The following is an 18,828-nucleotide window of genomic DNA, read 5'->3' as shown; positions in this document are numbered from 1 at the left end:
TCCATATGGCCCCCTCCTGGTCACAGGGAAAAGCAGCAGGCTCATAGCAGTGGGACTGCAACCCCAACATAATGTATTTGCTTGTTAGTACAGGAAAAGGGCTGTTCAATCTTCTCCAGCATCTGGCTTCCTACCTAAAAAGTTGCCCCCCCCCCACCCAGTCCAAACAGAGGTAACCAAACACTCTGCAGAACCGATTTAAGATCCAGGTTTCCCTCAGCTTACAACAGATGCTTCTGTCAAATTTTAAAGCACAGGTTAAGTTTATTTCCACTGATCCATCTCAGAGCTACTTTTCTCCCCTGCTTAATCTGTCTGGCTTGCCCTCCTGTGTTTCAGTTCACAAAAATGGTTCTCTTGCCCGTTAAATGGGACCTTTCTACATAAGCAGTGTGCTTCCTTTCTTGGTACTGTCTCTTGAAAACCTAAATTTCTCAAGAAGCTCATTTTCCCCCAGAGTCCAGATTCCTGCAACCCACTGCTTCATCTTAAGGCTTTCATCTCAAGAAAAATTCATCTGGTTGCATGTGCAGTTTTCTGTTCTTTGTATGTGAACTTTCACTTCGCTGCCTTCAACTCCAGCTACACTCCTGCTATCACAGGGGTGAGGCAAATGGCAGAAAAGAAAGGAACATCAAAACGTAAGGGGTTAGAACAACTCAAAGCTGTTCTAGTGGAAAGTTTTCTAGTAGAAAAAATTCCTGTGATTTACTGTATCCTTAACAGAAAAAGGAAGCCAGATAGCAGCAGACTGTGGTCTCAGATTTGGCAAAACTCCAAATTAATCTAGGTTAAGTGGAATGGAGAAGGGAGGAGCATGGTATTTCCTAGGCACAAAGCTATATAGTTTCTAATAAAATGCTCTTCGTAATTTATATCCCCTTGCTTCAGAAACTTCCTACTAATGAGAACCTGAAAGTGCTAACCTGCTTGGATGCCCATAATTATGCCCCTTTCTTTTAACTGACCATGTTGCTACACTTAAATATGTTGTGCAGTAGTACATCATGAAACATGGAGTGGGGAGTGCTTTGGATTAGCACTTCACTTTTTTTACATGATTTTCCACGACTTGCTCAGTGATGGTTTCATCTTCTTCGATACTTTTTTTAACCTTCTGGCCCACCAGGTCGAAGATGGATTCTGGTGGAAATCCCTTTGGCTCTCCCACCTTCACTGTCAGCATGTCAAGTGTCAGGATGGCACCTTCAGGAATTGCCACTTTGGCCACAACAGACTTTCCCAGCTACAAGGGGAGGAAGGGGGTGGGGGAGGAGGGAGGGGGGGAGAAAAAAGTTTTAAGTCAAACACATTGCTAGGCTTAGTATACAAAAAAAGGATACAAAATACTCTGCAGTTATTTGGGAAAGGGTTGTGCCCCCTCTGCATTACTTATTCCAAATGAAGGCTGATTAGCATGGAAACCCTCACTGTAACCAGGCTGTGGGGAACATCCAGATCCTGTCTGAACCTGGATGGCGACTTACTGGAATGTTCCGAAATCGCAATGGAGGGAATCTGATTAGAAGGACTGGTACTCAAATATTGTGTCCAGTTTTTGGCCCCTTTTTACAGGAGGGACATTGAGGTGTTGGAGCAAGTCCAGAGAAGGGCAACAAGGCTGGTGAAGTGTCTAAAGAACAGGTTTATGAAGAGCAGCTGAGGGAGCTGGGGTTGTTCAGTCTGGAGAAAAGGAGGCTCAGGGGGACATTATGGCTCTCTACAACTGCCTGAAGGGCAGGTCGTAGCCAGGTAGGGGTCAGTCTTTTCTCCCAGGCAGCTAGAAACAGGACAAGAGGAAACAGCCTCAAGCTGTGCCAGGTGAGGTTTAGATTGGATATTAGGAAAAATTCCTTCACCAGAAGGGTTATCAAGCGCTGAAACAGTCTAGAACAGGGAAGTGGTTGAGTCAACATCCCTGGAGTTATTTAAAGCATATGTGGCACTTAGGAACATGGTTTAGTGGTGGACTTGGCAGTGTTAGGTTAGCAGTTGGACTCAATGATCTTAAGGGTCTTTTCCAATCTAAATGATTCTGTATTTCTACTCCACTTACTTAACTACTGGATGATAAACATACAGCTCCATTATACTCAAAACTGCCAAGAAAAAACTGCAGTGAGGAATTTTTTGAGTGCAGAGGCAGGAACACTACTGCAATGAACAACAAGCTGTTTTTCTGAATGTAGAGTTATTAGCTACAGGTCTAAACGAGCTGCAGGTTTACAAGAGCCAAAAGCAAAAGTTACCTTTTCATTGCAGGCCATTTCACAGGGCAAGAGTTGCTTGATTGGAGAACCCATTGCTTTTTCCACAGTACGGATGGCTTTCACCAACTCCACCAGCTCATCTGGCTCCAGAGATGCTTGGTGGTCGCTTCCTTTCCATGTTTTGTCAAGGGTCACGTGGCGTTCCACCACTTTGGCACCCATAGCAACAGCTGCCACTGAAATGGCTATGCCAGTCTCATGTCCCGAATAGCCAATGGGGATATCAGGAAAAGCTGACTGATATGCCTTGAACCACGACAGAGTTGGTCTGAATTACCAAGGTGGCAATTTCAAAGACAAAGCAAACTTAACAGTGATAACTGCAATAAAAAACCACGGGCAATTATTGTGCCACAAAACGAGCAGGTGGTTATGCTGATAATGCATTTTTTTTACATTCAACAAGTCACACTGCATTACCAATTGCCAGGTGCTAAATTTCATTAACATTATCAATACTAAAAAAAAAAAGGAGGTTTGTTCTTTTCTACAGCTTAATGTTTTTCTTTTAATTTGGTTCTAGTATTCCAGGTCTTCCAAGCCTACATATCACTGTAAGTAACAGTAATAGTGTTCTATTTTCATACAAGAACCCAGTGGACTGGTAAAACTTAAGCTATATCCAAACCAGATTTCTTCAACTCTGTATTTAAATTCTGAAACAATCTTTTAATCCATACATAGGGGACAGTCACCCAATCCTAAAGGCAATTAAATGCAGCCATGTTGCATTCTGCTAAAAATAACATACTACATGTGCATAAATCTAAGCTGGTGCTTGAACACTGGCCAATTTGGGAAAACTTTCTTACATCACTATTAGGCATATCCAAGTAATATTTCCAGTGAAGGGAACTACCCCATGGTTTAATCAATTTTTTTCTCTGCTCTGATAGTCACATGAAGCTTTTTTTAACAGAAGTTGCTGGTCTAGCTCCCCATTTAGGGTTATGTTCTCACTTCCATGCACTTTCTTAATGGTAACAGTCTACACGATTTTTCTTTGCTCTATAAAACACAGGGTTAACCTGTTAACCAAGTGTCATACTTTCCTCTGTTGAGCTGTGAATGCTCCAGTAATATCCTCTATCATATTCCTCAAAGACGAGTTTTGCTAAAAAAGGATCTTTTATGTGTTTTTAGTTCAACACTTGCGTGACTTAGAGGAACATGATACATCTCCTAACTTCCCAGAAGCAAATTCCAGCACGCCAAAGACCTGGAAGTGTATCTCAGGAGAAGTGCACAGCCCTTCTCCGGTACCCTCTGCACGGGTTACTCACTGACCGATATAACGCGGAGATTGACGTCCTCTGGCTGAAGTGGGTATGCACTGGTGCACTGCAGGAAGCAGAAGTTTGGGTTGATGGGCTTCACAATCTCATAAACCTGATGCATTGTGTTCATCGACTGCATCCCGCTGGAAATCACCATTGGGCGACCTAGCCATTAGAAAACACGCAAAAATTTTGTCCTAGGTCTGCAAGAAAGCTGCACAAGATTAAATTAACCTCTTGTAGTAAATTAATCCAGTAAAACTAGAAAAGAATCCTGGGTGAACCTTTTTTTCCCAAGCCTGAGGGCGAGTTTCTTCTAAAGAAACTTCAGGTTTTTTCCCATAAATCAAGTGGATGAAAGATCTAGTAACTGATCTACTGAGTTACAGTGATGTTTACCAAGATGGCTCAAAGAAAACGCTCACCTTTCTTTGCAGTCTTTTCCAAATACGGAAAATTATTTGTATCTCCTGATCCTACTTTGAAAAATGGAACATCCAATTCATGTAGAAATTCCACAGCCATCTGCAAGGAAAAGAAATCACTGCATTTTAACACACCAGCTGGATCAAAGGATAAAGAACTACTGTGCTGAGAAATAAAACTTCAGAATAGCAAAACCAAAGCTTAGTTAAATAGGCAGGTATTATAGATATCTCCCCAAAATACACTGCTCCTGAAGTGACATCTGCTATCCTGAGGATATTGGTTTCTGACTTCCCTCCAGGTGGAAGTATAATTATGGTGCCTTCTTTCACACCTGCACCTTTTCTCTACAGGTTTTCGAGTGGGATCACGGTTGGAAGGCAGACTCTTTGGTCTCCCAGCCACAGCTGGTCAGCCAGCTGTAGGAACTGCTGCTTAGCACAGGAGAGTTCCACTGCTCCTCTAACTTAAGGATGAACTTGTGGGCCACAGCATTCCTGCTTATTTTTTTTTTTAGTACCATCAGAGAGAGCAACTACCTGCAGATGAGAGCTTGCCCTTTGAAGAAATGTGTTACAGGCACGCAGGCAGTCTTCCAGCCACACACTTCCTGCAGGTCAGAAATATTAAACCACAGAGAGTTTAAAACTACAGGTTTTAAACTGTCTTTGAATAGATGTGCCACGCTGAAAAATTTGTACAAGCATATTAAATAGGCACCAGAAAAAAAAGAAGCACCCGAGAAAGGAAATCCAAAAATGGGCTTGCGTCTAGGAGAGATACTAGAAAATAAAATATGGCAAAGAAAAGACTATCAGTTTACTCAAATGCTAATTATACCCTGCTTTTGCCTAAAAATAAGTGTGCTGTATTGAAGACAATTCAGGAATTACTGAAGGCTCCCTGAAAGATGGTTTTACATCAGTAATGACCTTATAAAAATTAGTACTTTCAAGGAAGAAAATTCTAATTCCAAACCTATTAATTTAAATCCTCCATTTCACCTCCAGGGACAACAATGAAGTAGTTACCTTTGTTCCCCATCAATCACTCACAAACACTTTTAATTTCTCTAGCTCTTTCCTTGTTGCAGTTAAATTTACTTAGTGCCAGAGTGCTAATGTCCAGAGGAGAAACTCATCATCTTATTTGATCTAATTTTTCTATCATCAGTATGATGGAGATGCAATTTCTTGTACCTAGGATGTTTAACATCTCTTTAATATAGTTTATTCACTAAAATGCATTGTGCATAAAGATGATGAATACGTTATATTAAAAACCCACGCATCTAATCTCAGGAGATGGCACAAAATGAAATATAACAGAATAGACCTCATATCTAAAGCCACTCTTCATTAAGTAAATCTCTCTTGAAAATTGGCAGCTTTTCTGTAGGAGATTCAAGGATCAGGAAGTAATTTCAAGTAACAGGAATGACATTAAAGGGAGTGGTTCAGTGAGATCCTGTTTTGTCTCCAGTACACACTGGAACAGAATAAAGAAGTTATTCATAGCCTTTGTATTTACTTCACACATCACTTCATTGATTGCATCATATAGTTAAACACACAATTTAACCTCTTTGACAGAGCTGGAGTTCCGGAGATGATGTTAAATTTACAGAAGTTAACATATTCTTGAGGATTTATTACGTCAATTTATGCAATGTTTTCCTTAAGTTCCAAAACCATGCCTTGCAGAAATGCCGCCAGAGATCTTATCAGATGTGTAATGTAATTACTGTTCAAACAAGAAGGCACAAACATGCATCAGTTCTGTTAATTAGCGGATAAGGTCACACCCAATGGAGTACAGCAGAGAGAAAGAGGGATCCCAGAGGCGGAAAGGGATCTTAGCTGCTGCATATGAAAGGTGTTCTGTATTGCACTGTAGCCTTTAAAAACCAGAGGTTTTAACATCAAAGAAGGAGTGTGGTTTTTTTCTCCCCCCTGCAAAGGCACACGGGTCTTTAAGATCCCAGATACAGAAGTCCAAGAATCCTGGGTTCAATTACTCCTTTGTCAGAGGAGTAATGGTTTTCAGCAGGTCTTCTAGACATGAAGACATGACAAACAAAACATGGCACCACTCTCTTCACACAGATCTATTTCTGAATCCATGGCATTGAGCTTCTGCCGTACATACAAAACATCTGCTTGTCTGTCACGCGTTCTGAAGTAGTTCTTTATGATATTTGGTGCTTGCACCACCTCAGCAGAGGCACAGCAATTCAAGGATTTTGGTCAGTAGGACAGTTAAGCTGACAGCAGCAGTAAGAATGGCCAGAGGACTAGAAAAGACAGCTCAGAAAAAGGTTAAAGGAATTGAAATTGTCTAATCCAGAGATTACAAAAGAGGTGCTGAATTATCAGAAAGGAGATACAGGTTTAAACTTTTACATCAGATAAGGCAGGACAAAAAATCACGAGGAAGGAGATAACCCTGATATATTAGGAATCCTCTCTGATGGTAAGAGAGTGAGGCACTGAAAGGATCACCTTAAAATATTAGGTTAAGTCACATCCTTATCCCATCCTGGATAAGGCTGCTTGCAGGAAACCAGGGACATTGATCTGCTGGCCATAAGCAAGAGTGGCTAGCATACTTCTGCTAGGGTCTCTTTCACTCTGCTTTTCTGTATTTTCTAGGCCACAAGGAAAAGGAAAGCACTCTGTAATCTCTGATCTACACTGAAGTTCAACTGTTACCTGATCTTTCCTGTTTACACATTTCAAATGTAGAAATTCATCATCCACATATTCTTTCTATGCAAAAACTATCACACCTAATAATACCCGACAGACGCAACAGCCGGACTCCCACTGTCATTCCAGCACGGCTTACATACCTCATCCATGCCAGAAGCTGTGAAGAAAATGCCAATCTCCTCTGCATACTTCTTTAGCTCTCTGTATTGGTCATGGCTGAACTCCAAGTGGCGCTTGTGCTCCCCATAGGTCTTTCCCCAGGAGTGCTTGGAGGTGTAGGGCCTTTCTAAGGCTTTCTTGTTGAATTTGTACTCCAGTTCACTCTTCTGGAACTTAGCACAGTCTGCTCCACATTCCTGCAAAAGAAGCTGGTGCACACTGAGTGGCAGTGCAAGAAAAACTGCACTCATCCTAAGTCTGAACACAAGAGCTGATCAACTAATTTGCTGTGGAGTTTTCACAGCATCATCACCACAGCAATCACACAAATGGTAATGAACACAGAGTGACTGAGGACCTGCAGACATATAAGCCCTTTTACTTCAACACTTAGTAGAGCAGCAGTCTAGAGGGAAATCATACTAAACCTAGAGAACTGCATAGCCTCTTGCTGTGAAGGCCACTTATTTGAGGAGCTGATTTCTGTGGTGTCTTTTTCCAGCTCAGCTGTGACTTTATAATTTTACATTGAAACAAGTCACAGGATTCCGTGGAACAAGGAATTTGAATGTGAAATTCACAGGATCATCAGGTTTGAAAGAGACCTACAAGATCATCTGGCCCAACCATCCACCCAGCACTGCCACCGTAACCCTTGAATCAGCCAGTGCCACATCCAGATGCCTTGTGAACACCTCCAGGGATAATAACCCACTGGAAGTGACACATAAAGATATATCCTCATTACAGTATTTTGCACTTACACCACAGTTACAGCTCTGAACACACTGTGCCCTGAGCTGTTTTTCAGTGATGTGCCGTTTTCTCTCTAACAGACATAACACCGAATTTCAAAGCAGCCCGGCTGTCTTCCTGGACGACACAAGCATTACCTGAAAAAAACCCCAGTGCAACCAGCTCAAACTGGACGTTCATCAGAAATGGTTCAGCAGCTGCCCGATTCTTCCTAAATTCCCAAATTCCCTGACACCACAGCTGCAGGGCTGCGGCTGTCACACAGAATCAATTGGGCTGGAAAGGACCTGAGATCACCGGGTCACACCTGTGGCCGGACACCAACATGCCCACGGCACTGAGCGTCGCGTCCAGCCTTTCCTTAAACAGTCCAGCCTTTCGTGAGAGGCCTCCAGGGACAGCGGCTCCCCCGCCTCCCTGTGCGGCCCGTTCCAGTGTCCGATCACCCCTTCTGGGAAGAGTTTCTCCCTGTGCCCCATCTAAACCTCCCCTGGCACAGCTCGAGGCTCTGTCCCCTCATCCTGTCGTTTGGCTGCCTGGGAGAAGAGCCCGACCCCCACCTGGCCACAGCCTCCTTTCAGGCAGCTGTAGAGAGCGACACAACTCCCCTTTTAAAAGACTCCTTTTCTCCAGGCTAAACCATCCGGCTCCCTCAGCCGCTCCTCACGGGACACGCGTTCCAGACCCACCCCCGAAGCCGAGCGCAAGGGTCTCGCTGCAGACAGACCCTTTGCTTCAGGAATGAGCCCCCCCAGCAAGTGACCCCGCTCCTCCCGAGCGGCACCACGGCGCGGAGGAGACGCCGCTCCCCGCGGGCAGCGCCCCGGGGCCCTCCCTCCCTCGCTCGCCTCCCCACCGCGCACCTTGGCCATGCGGATCATGCGCTTGGCGATGTCCAGGTCGCCCTGGTGGTTCTGCCCGATCTCGGCGATGATGAAGCACGGCTGGTCGCCGCCGACGCGCCGCCCGGGGCACAGCTCGATCTCCCTTGGCATGGTGGGTGACACCAACACGCTCCGAGATGGCGCCCGCTCCTCCGCCCGCCCGCGACTGCGCCCCGCTCCCTCCCCCGCGGCCGCGCCCTCACAGCCGCGGCCAATCAGCGCCGCCGGAGGCGTGGCCGCCTCCCCCATTGGCCAGCGCCCGGCAGGAGGCGGGCGGGCGGCAGGGGGCGCCCTGCGGCCGCGGAGGTGCGGGAGCCGTGGCCGGGGAGGGGCGTGGCCAGGGGCGTGGCCAGGGCAGAGCCCGGGGCGGGGCTGGGCTGGGCTGGCCCCGCTCCTCCCTTGCCGTGGCCGTGGCCGTGGCCGTTCCCATTCCCATTCCCAGGGCCCTCCGGAGATCCTGGATCGCCTGCTGGGGGCACCGCCGGACTCGCCCAGGGAGCGCTTTGGGTGCGGGCGGAACGCCATTCCCCGCGAAACGCAAACCAGCCGGGAGCCGCACCTAAGAGGCCGTGAAGATGCGTTGATACGGAGAGGACTTAGGAGGGCTCAGAATTATAGAGTCACAGACTTGTCAGGATCGGGAGAGGCCTGTGAGATCATCCAGTCCAGCACTGCCACTGTGACCCCTAAACCCCTAAGCCACATCACCCAGCGCCAGATCCGGGTGCCTCTTGAACACCCCCAGGGATGGTGACTCCACCACCTCCCTGGGCAGCCCATTCCAATGCCTGACCACCCTGACAGGGACAAATTTTGTCTAATATCTAATCTGAATCTCCCCTGTCTCAGGTTACAGTCATTTCCTCTGCTCCTCTCACTGCACAGAAGACATGACACAAGAAACTGGTCCCCACCTCACTAAAACCTCCTTTTGAGGTAGTTGTAGGGATTTGGTTCAGACAAAACTTTCAGTGATACACTGAACTAAATGGGAAAGTGGGTAGTGGCTACCTGACAGGCTGCTGAAGAGCTCCAAGTCTAAGTGTTGGTGTAATAGACTTGATCAAAAAAAAAAAAAAAAAACCACCAGGCATTAAGAATTAATGTTCTGGATATGATGAAGACATGTAGAAGATAGAAACAGAAAACAGAAATAGAAATAGCTATTTCCCTTAGCAGCTGCCAGCTGTGTTTGGTAAGGAGCTCAAACTGATGGTTAGGAAATCAAAATCACTGAAGACAGGAAAGTCCCTACAGTCATTTCTGCTGACCATAGGCAGCAATCTCTGATATGACCACAGAACACAGAGACAGATAATACTGTGCTCCTCGAACGGAAAGGAGACCATGCCAGAGGATTTCACGTGATCAGAGTGAGGCTAAACTTGGAAATGAGTTGGAGAGTATCAGGAAGGTCTCCAGTACTGGTGATGTAAAACATAGCGCTGCTGCTGTTTCAACAGTTCTGCTGCTGGAAGTCCCAATATTATGGGGGAAAAAACAAACAAACAAAACCACAAGCCAACAAACAAAAAAAACCAACAAAACCACTCCTACTTTCAGGAAGTGGGGAAGGTGTGAAATTTATATTTTTTGGTACATATTTTGGAAAGCTTTGTATTTCTGAACAGAGGATGTTCTGCATTTTTACAGTCAGGGTGCTCTTGCTTGCTTTCTCCATTTCTTGCTTTCAAGTCATAGCAATTTTGTAAGAAAACTTACTATGCCAGAGGAAATTAAACATCAAGACTTGGATAGCTTGTTTTTTTAAAATCTAGATTTCTCATCGTAAAACTAGAGAAGTATATAACAGATTTCTTTGCATCCATCTGGCACAAACACAAAAATACATCGGAAATATCACAAGAGGCCATCAGGGCTACAGTAAGCAAACGGAATACAAAACTTATGGAGGTGGGGAAAAAATCTTCTCCTTAAAGATACCTTCCTGGGCAAAAGGAGAAACATTAATTTAGCAGAGTTATATCTGTTGGTCAAATAAGCCAGGGTAAGGTTTGCTACCTCCAAGGACCTGATTATGTGCATCATAGCCTTGTGTTTTGGTACTCTTCAAAAATAGCACCTTCAGGGATTTAGCCCATTTTCTCAGCACTCCTGAACCCACGCGTCAGGCAAGGTGGAGTAGCTGGAGAATCTGACACACATGCAGACACACTTCTCACATTTTGGGCCTGCCTGTGAGGTTTCTAGTGGAACTGAAAATAAGTAATTTCAATTGTTATGATTTCGTAGTATATATCTTCTTTTAGTTGGTTGGGTTGGGTTTGGGTTTTGTGTTTTTTTTTTTTTTTTTTTTTTTTTTTGTGTGTGTGTGGTTTTTTTTTGTTGTTGATTTTTTTTTTTTCATTGTGGGTTTTTTTGGTTGTTTTTGGTTTTGTCTGCTTGGGTTGTTTGGTTTTGGTTGGTTTTGGTTGTTGTGGCTGGAGGGAAGAGAAGCTGAGCTGAGCCTCAAGGCCTTATCTAGACACAATATTAGCACCAGATACCGTCCTTTGCACAGCTGCAGTTGCAGTAGTGTAGTAAGTCTTTATGCTGGTATTGGCTCTTCCCTGAGGAGGGATGCTTCTGAGAGGCTGCAGTGACTGCTTGAACACAACCAACAGGCTCTCAGCTGTATAGCACTACGTGAGAGACACCGTAAGAAACTGCCTCAGTTTCAGATCAGAAAAGGCCTTGATGAGCGGCATACCATGATATGTCAGTGCTGAAGTGACACACAGAAGGGATGCTATCTTTTACCAAGCACTGAATTTTGTAAATAACGGTGAGAAGAGGACACTGTATAACTCATTTCAGGGCTGATAAGTGTTGTTTGACTTCTTCCTTGTCCTCTTTGTTATGTCTAAAGCAGTTTTCTCAGCATTTAAGTGTATAACTCTCCCAGAACCAGAAGCTGACTGCCACTGAGATGTTTATAGTCTTGTAGTTTCAGTTTTCAGCCTGTACAGATATTTTCAAGGTTTCTGGTATTATGCCACACTTAAACTCCACATTATAACATAAGACACCTGGTACCAAGCTTCAGTTTGCACTGTAAATTCACTCATGCTAATAACAAACCCAACAACCCACCAGTTCTTGTGGCCTTGCAATGGTAGAATTAGGTTTCTTACTAGCAATGACAGTATAATTTTTAGTGGGCCACCCAGAAAAGGGTGACAGGCAGTATCCCTCCTTGTTGTGACAGCAAGGATTTGTTTTCTTCAGATTTTCCCTATTTCAGCACAGCTTCTGTGCTGAAACACCCAAGTTCTGACAAACCAAGATGACCAGCATGCTTCCCTTTTGCTCTGTCCAACTTTCTCTTGCAACTTGGAAAGAAGCCTGTGTGTTGTTAATGAGTCTAGACGTGCTAATAGTCCACTAAATTGCACCCCTGGATCAATTTAGAGATCTTGTAGAGTTTAAGTTACCGTTAAAAAGATTTCCATAGGAAGAAGTGTGAAACTGAGATTGGATAGAATATTTGGAAGGGGTGGCTGGGATGATGTGAGTGAGACAACTTTTACTGACAACCAAGGACTAAGCGTTGCAGAGGCACGAAGGGATTCAGAAGGGAAAGGATGTAAGGAGAAACCAGGGAATAGTGACAGAATAAGGAGTGACACTGGCTGATACTGGGTCAGTGGGTTGGAGAGAATGGGGTGAAGCCCAAAAGCTGTGGAGCCCAAGAAGCTGAACTGAAAGTTGTGGGATGGGGGAACTTGGAAGAGACTGGTTTCAGAAGAAATGCTGCTGGAAATAGCAGCTGAGGGGACTGAGTCACAAAACTCACAGATTCTTTCCCTAGTGCTGTGAGTAATATGACACAAATGGGACTAGAAATAAGGAGTCTGCATGAGAAAAAAGCAGGAGAAAGACGGCGAAGGATATAGAACAGATGAAGTTAAACATAATCTTTTTTCCTAAAATATTACATGTGAAGGACTATGATCCATTAGAACATACTCAAAATTGGGTAAGGTTAAGAACATAGGCAGAGGCCTACCATCAGCATATTCTTTCCCCTCTTCAGTCTCCCTTCTTCTCTCTCCTGTCTCTCAGGTATTTCCTGTGCTGAAGGAACAGAGATCTCTGTGTTCCAACAGCCTGTGTATCACAGGGATGCACTGCTTTGATTTGACATGCACTAGGGCTATGGCACAAAGCACATGTTTAGGGCTTATAAAGCCCTCAGATGGTAAGTGCTGCTAGATTTAAGATTGTTTTTAAGTCATCAATTTTGCCTCTTTAACCATTCTTAGTGAACAATCACTAAAATATTCCCCTCAAGAGCAATCTTGCCCCAGACTGTACCAAATGTAGTGGAGGCGACTCTCCTAGTCTCTATATTCTGTGTTTTAGAAGAACAGCAGGGAGACAGTGACTAAGCTTCAGGGAATAGAAAAGCTGGTCCCCAAATTGACTCAGTAAGGATTCACTGTTTCTGCCACCAAGTTGCTGGATGATACCAGGCTAATCACTAAAACAAGCTTTTCACATCCAGTTGCCAAATCAAATTCTGACAGCTGGCTTATTCAAGGCACTATTATTTAGTTTACAGATTTGCTGAATTCTTGCAGCTACAAATGGCTAGGAGAAGTGTGCTGAACTAACACAATAATTACATGAAATACCCGGTCTTTGGCATCTCTGAATTGGCATTGGGAATAAATAGACACCATCCACTCTAATCTGGTTGTATTTCAGCTCTACTCTCTAAGGGCAGAGGAGGGAGGAGAGCACACACCATAAATTGAGGGCAGAGAGGGAGAGGAATAATTCCCTCTCACCTTTCCAAGAGGTGTGTAAATGTAAATGTAAATGTAGAAGTAAATTATTACTTTGAAAAGCCTCCACACTCTTGTAAAAGGCACGAGGGAGAGCCATAGTACAGGAAACAGTACATCTTTTGTCAGAATAATAGTTGGAAAGTTTGTGGTGCAGAAAACCTGTGACGCACAAGCCAGTGAGAATAAACAGAATATTTGGTGTCAGGGTCCTTGTTCCCAGCAGTCCTGTGTCAGCTTAGCTGGGGTCTGTCAGTCCTGCCTCAGTGGGGCTGTAGGAGTGGCAGTGGACAGTTCAGCCTCATGGCCTGCCTGGCTGACACCGCAGCCTGACCCGCCTCATTACTACAGTCTGTGGGCTGAGGTCATAGTCAAACCACTCCCAGCTGCTTTGTGGATGTTAGTCACAAGTTCTCAACAATTTGCTTTCATCCCCATTGTGGGAGGCATATTTTGAATCTGCATCCAGTTTCTTTTCTCCAGCAGATCAGAGCCTAGATATGCTGATGCCGGTGAATAGGTCCCTAACACTTGTGAGTATGGTGATAGGAGCAAAGAGAACTCCTGAGTTTGACTGGGAAAAGAAGCATTCCCATGGATACTTTGATCACCAAGGGGGAAAAAAAAATAAAGTTAACTTATACTGTGACAAGGCAGATGAATAGATGCTTCTTGTATGTGTTCAGAATACACCTTCTGTATTGAATTCAATCATGAAACTGCTGTTCTCTTTTCCACAGGAAAATGTCCCGAGTGTGTACATTTCCAAAGAGATATTTTAGATATAAACTTGCAGAAAAAGAAGAGAATACATTAACAAACATGGTTGTGATATTATCAAATTCCTGCCCTTTAGATTAGTTGCATCCGGTGTGCTCAGTTGGAGACCACAACGAGGTCTGTGCTGTATGAAGGCATTGTTTATGCAGATGAAAAATGACCTTAGGAATATTCTCTCAGTCCAAGTACTTTCTGACTACACCAGAGAGGAGAGAAATGGGAAAATTCTTGCAGATCCTTGAGAAATTCTTGACTACTCAGTTTCCTGTGTAGTCAAACTACCTTTTAAAATTCTTCTAAAAGTTGCAGTTAATTTGGAAAGCTAAAAAGAAAAATCCCTCTCAATAAAGAATGGCTTTTCACTTATCCTGAAGACTTGACTTCCCACTATAGGTTTGAAAAGAGATGTTGGAACTTTTTTTTATTCCCAGTAGCAATTACTGGCTAGTGTGCACCTACAGTGAAAGGGTACACCCTTCTCCTGCTCTTTTTTCCAGGGGGGAAGAGGCTGGGAAGGGGGAGAGGAGCGGGGTCACACATAGAGGGGCATGGGAGGATGACAGGGTTTTTTCAAAACCGGCCAGCCCCGCACATCAGAGCCTTTTGTTTGTGTGTCTTCCTGCCTATCGCTCCGGTATGTATAAAAACCTGATGGGAGAAAATGAAGAAGGGAAAGACAGGCTCTTTCCAGTAGTGCCCAGTGACAGGACAGCAGCCAATGGATAGAAATTTAAAAACAAAAAGTTAATCTAAGCACATGAAAACACTTACTTATTTAGTCTTTTACTGTGAGGGTGCTCAAAACCAGACTGGAGACAGTACTGAGATTCTCGTGTTTTCTGACTCAGCTTGAACAAGCAGGCTGGACTAACCAGCCAAAGCAGATCTGTGATTCACCTGTCACCTTTAATGGCTAATTCCTTATAAAAACCTTCTATACTGCATTCTGTTCTCTGGGTTGTTTAGCCCCACTCTATCCATTCAAAAAGTTCCCAAGACTTTACCTTCATGATACTGTTTCCCTATGATTCATATTGATGCCTCAGAGCTTTTTTTTTGATTTTTAAACTTTTACAGATTTTAAAAGTAGATGTGTAGTGAATATGGATTTTAATGTAGCTGTATTATATCCCTTACCCTGTAGCATAATGTTTACGCATACCCAACCCTATTATCCCACTTCATATCAATCTCTCTAAAATTCTGTCAGCATGTTTAGTCTTCCTTTCAAGGTAGAACTGTAGAAAAACACCCAAAGGCCTGGACCAGAAGATATGACACAGACACAGCGACCTTCAAGCCCAGCACTTTGGAGGAATGTGAAGGACTGTGTGTGCTGCGAAGAAGATGAGGAAGAAAAGATCCCAAACGTCCTCAGACCCAATTCCCAACAGGGCATATTGGGGGCAGAACCGGGAGTGGACAAATCCGGGATTGGATGGACCTTATTATAAAATTATAGAACCACTGTCTAGAGGTGTGCCTGTGGCATGTATTCCCTGGGCCTTAGGCCTGAGATTACAGGACCTGCTCTCTTTATCTTAACTTATACACTAAACTGGCCTGCAGTCTTTTTGCTCCGTGGTCTTTTAGACAACAGTATTATTTCACGTTATCTTGACCCCACATTTGCAAACCTGCCTCTTTGTGCTACTCTTGTCATTTTACTTCCTACTGTTCTGCCCTGACAGTCTGTCCCTCTGCTCCGCTGATCTTTGTGCAGCTCCATGCTTCCCCTGGGCATGGAACAATCTCTGTCCTTTGCTTACTCAGATTCTGCTTGAATACCCTGCATGCTGCGATGATTAGAGATACAGCTGTAACAGCAGCAAGAAGCAGCACCACAGCGTCACATGTTTATCAGTTGTAGGCACATTTCTTATTTTACCTCCTACTGGATGTGTTTTGGAAAGCAGCTGCACCTCTTATCTCGGGACGTTTGTGTTTAACATTGTGGACGCTACCAGCATCGCCTCCTCGTTACTCCATCTAATGAAATTCTCATGGCAGCAAATCAGCATGATGAGCTGAAAGCACTGTGTTACTGGAGGTCTTGAAGGAGAACACATTTGTTAATATGCGTATGAGGTCAGGGTGAGATGCTCCGAGCCCTCTTGCCTTGCTTGGTGACTCAGTGCACTCAAGGAGCTTCTCTCAGGAAACAACCATATTCCTTCTGGGAATGGGAACTACATAGATTTAAAGGCTGGCTTCTCTTGGGTGTTGTAACAATAAACACATGCCTCCAGTTTGATTGTCTGAACAGGTGAATTCCTCTTTGCTCTTCCAAGGTAGTCAGAGTGGGGAGCTGGCTTATTTAAATTGTTAATGTCAGTATGAGTTAAAAACTCTGGCTTAGCTTCAATTCCAGCCCCATCAAAACAATGTGAATGCTGCAGCACGAGTCTGTAGTGCAGATGGGCTTCAGCTGAAGGACAGTGAAGTATAAGCATGTTTTAGTCTTTAGTCTTGGGCTTTAGTCTTCATAAATCCATTTAATAAAACTGTTAACTGTAGCTTTATGTGCCCAAGTCACTGCATGTGCAGTGATCTCTACAAATCTGCTTTGAGGGAGCTTCCAGACTGATGTGAAGTGGTGTGCAGGGTAGCTGCTGTGGAGCAGAGATGCTGTTAGATTTATGTGCCTCCCAAAGCAGTTCTTTCTGGCTCCTGTACCGTGGGAAGGAGCAGCAATCTGACGAAGTAGCAACCATCTTTCAGATATAGGAGTAGTTATAAAATACCAGGTTCTCAGAACTGAAAAGTTAAGGGTTTTTCCTAACTTCTGTCTACATGAAGTCCCTAGCCATCAATAGGTTGAGGGAACCTCTTAATTGCTTTCAGTGGGACCCAAACCAGACCTTAGTCATTATGTGCTCGCACCTTTTACTTGCCAATGACTGTGGGCTCTTGTGCAGTGAGGTCCTGGATAGAGGGGTTTCCTGAGATGTGATTCATGTCCAGATGTCAGTTGTGCAATGCCTTCCTTATCTGCCTACTTACAGACTGTAAGGACTTGCATTTAAATTTTCTGCTCTGGAAACATCTGCCCTACTAGTTATTTATTACTTATTATTTATTACATTGCATCAAGGGTTGGACTTGATGATCTTTGGGGTCTTTTCCAACCCAACTGATTCTATGATTCTATGATTTCTTAATTTCTTAAATGGAAAGCATTCTGAGAGAATCAGTAAAAATCCCACTACTCTTACAGTGATTTCCTTAATGTTCAAAGTGCAGAAACACAAACCCATATTTTCATAAATGCTCAAAAACATCTTTTAAAACTACATCTAAACCAGATCTCAGTACATACAAAAATTGGAATTATATGTCATCCTCTTTCAAAGAATGGAGAGAAACAGAATGATCCTGAAACTCTTTTGTAGTCTGACTGCCATTTCATGTTTCCATGAAGGTTTATTTATCTAATATTTCCGTAGTAAAGTCTTCTCCTCAGTGTGACACATCAACTGATCTAACAACTCACTGTATTTTCCTTTGCATCTAAGGCAAATAACGTTCAGTTACTTGTTCTGATGGAACACAGATAACAATTTTCTTGGGCCATTTGAAAAATTGTAATTCTGCTTATATTTCATAGGCCTTAATCCCTGTTCTGCAATTTAAAGACAAGCAAGTAACCGGATTTGCTTTTCATTTTTAATCACAATGTTCTATTTGAGTTTGTGCCATTAAGTCATCAGAAATCCCCCAGAGGGTTTAGAGGCGGTGGAAAAGCAAAAGAGGAAGTGGCTAGACTGTAGTCCAAAATTCACTGTTCACAGTTAAAGGGAATCAGTGCAATATTGCCCTTTTGCTTACATATGAGAAGAGTGATGAAAATGCACATGGGAGTGTGCATTAGAGGAACTTATGCGATAAAGTCAGCAAGTTTCTATGGGAGTGTGGCATGAACTTCATGGTGGTATTTCATTTTTACGGTCTCCTACTGTGAGTTACGGGCCTGCATACTGTTGTTATTTTTAATTCGTTAGTTTTCCTGTGGCAGCTGGAGATTATTTAAAGTAAATGACCTTCCTGTGTTTCTCCTAGGAGACAAAATTCAGGCAACTCTAGCCTCCTGCCATGCCAGATCATGAGTTTTCACAGGAGAAACTAGGCACGTGTTTTAATTGACTTAAGTGAGGTGAAGGGAGCGTTCTGCCACGCTTCAGGAGTTTGCTGGTGCTTTTTTCCCCTAGCAAAGGATGCTGAGGGGTGGGGGGAAAAAGTGTAACTCAGCATGTGGTTTACCTCACACCGTTGAAATCACCTGGGAAACAACTGTCTTTCTACCTCTAATACACCATGAAATGTACACACAGACTTATGGCAGCATGTAAGTGGAGTTAAACGAGTATCTGTTGCAGCAACGGCACCAGTTTAAGAGCTGCCAGCGTCATTTTCTCCTTTTTTCAGCAGTATTTTCCACTCCCCCCACTCGCTGCTGTGCTGATGAACTATCTGAGTGGTCAGCAGATTGAAGGAGGCGATTCTTCCCCTCTACTCTGCTCTTGTGAGGCCCCACCTGGAGTACTGCGAACAGTTCTGGTGTCCCCAAAGTAAGGAGGACAAGGAACTGCTGGAGGAAGCCCAGAGGAGGGCCACGGAGATGGCGAGAGGACTGGAGCACCTCCCCTGTGAAGACAGGCTGAGGAAGTTGGGGCTGTTCATCGGGAACCGCAGTGATACGGCAAGGGGTACAACCCGAAAAAGGGGAAATTCGGGCTACATGTTTTCTGTACTGTGAGGGTGGTGAGACGCTGGAA

General features: G+C 44.0%; 1 protein-coding gene across 1 annotated transcript; it reads right to left on the bottom strand.

Annotated features, from left to right (window-relative positions):
* Nucleotides 1–244: 244 nt before the first annotated feature.
* NANS (N-acetylneuraminate synthase) lies at nt 245–8,675 on the bottom strand. The gene is made up of 6 exons (XM_050329165.1): nt 8,463–8,675; nt 6,825–7,040; nt 3,973–4,072; nt 3,558–3,712; nt 2,250–2,516; nt 245–1,246 (listed from the first exon to the last, which is right to left on the bottom strand). The coding sequence occupies exons 1-6, from the start codon at nt 8,592–8,594 to the stop codon at nt 1,037–1,039; spliced, it is 1,080 nt and encodes a 359-aa protein (XP_050185122.1). The 5' UTR covers nt 8,595–8,675; the 3' UTR covers nt 245–1,036.
* Between the last annotated feature and the right edge of the window lie 10,153 nt (nt 8,676–18,828).

The sequence above is a fragment of the Myiozetetes cayanensis genome, unplaced genomic scaffold (genome assembly GCF_022539395.1).
Source record: "Myiozetetes cayanensis isolate MyiCay16 unplaced genomic scaffold, myiCay2020 scf4, whole genome shotgun sequence".
NCBI classification, from domain to species: domain Eukaryota; kingdom Metazoa; phylum Chordata; class Aves; order Passeriformes; family Tyrannidae; genus Myiozetetes; species Myiozetetes cayanensis.
This window is presented reverse-complemented; position numbering and strand designations above follow the sequence as displayed.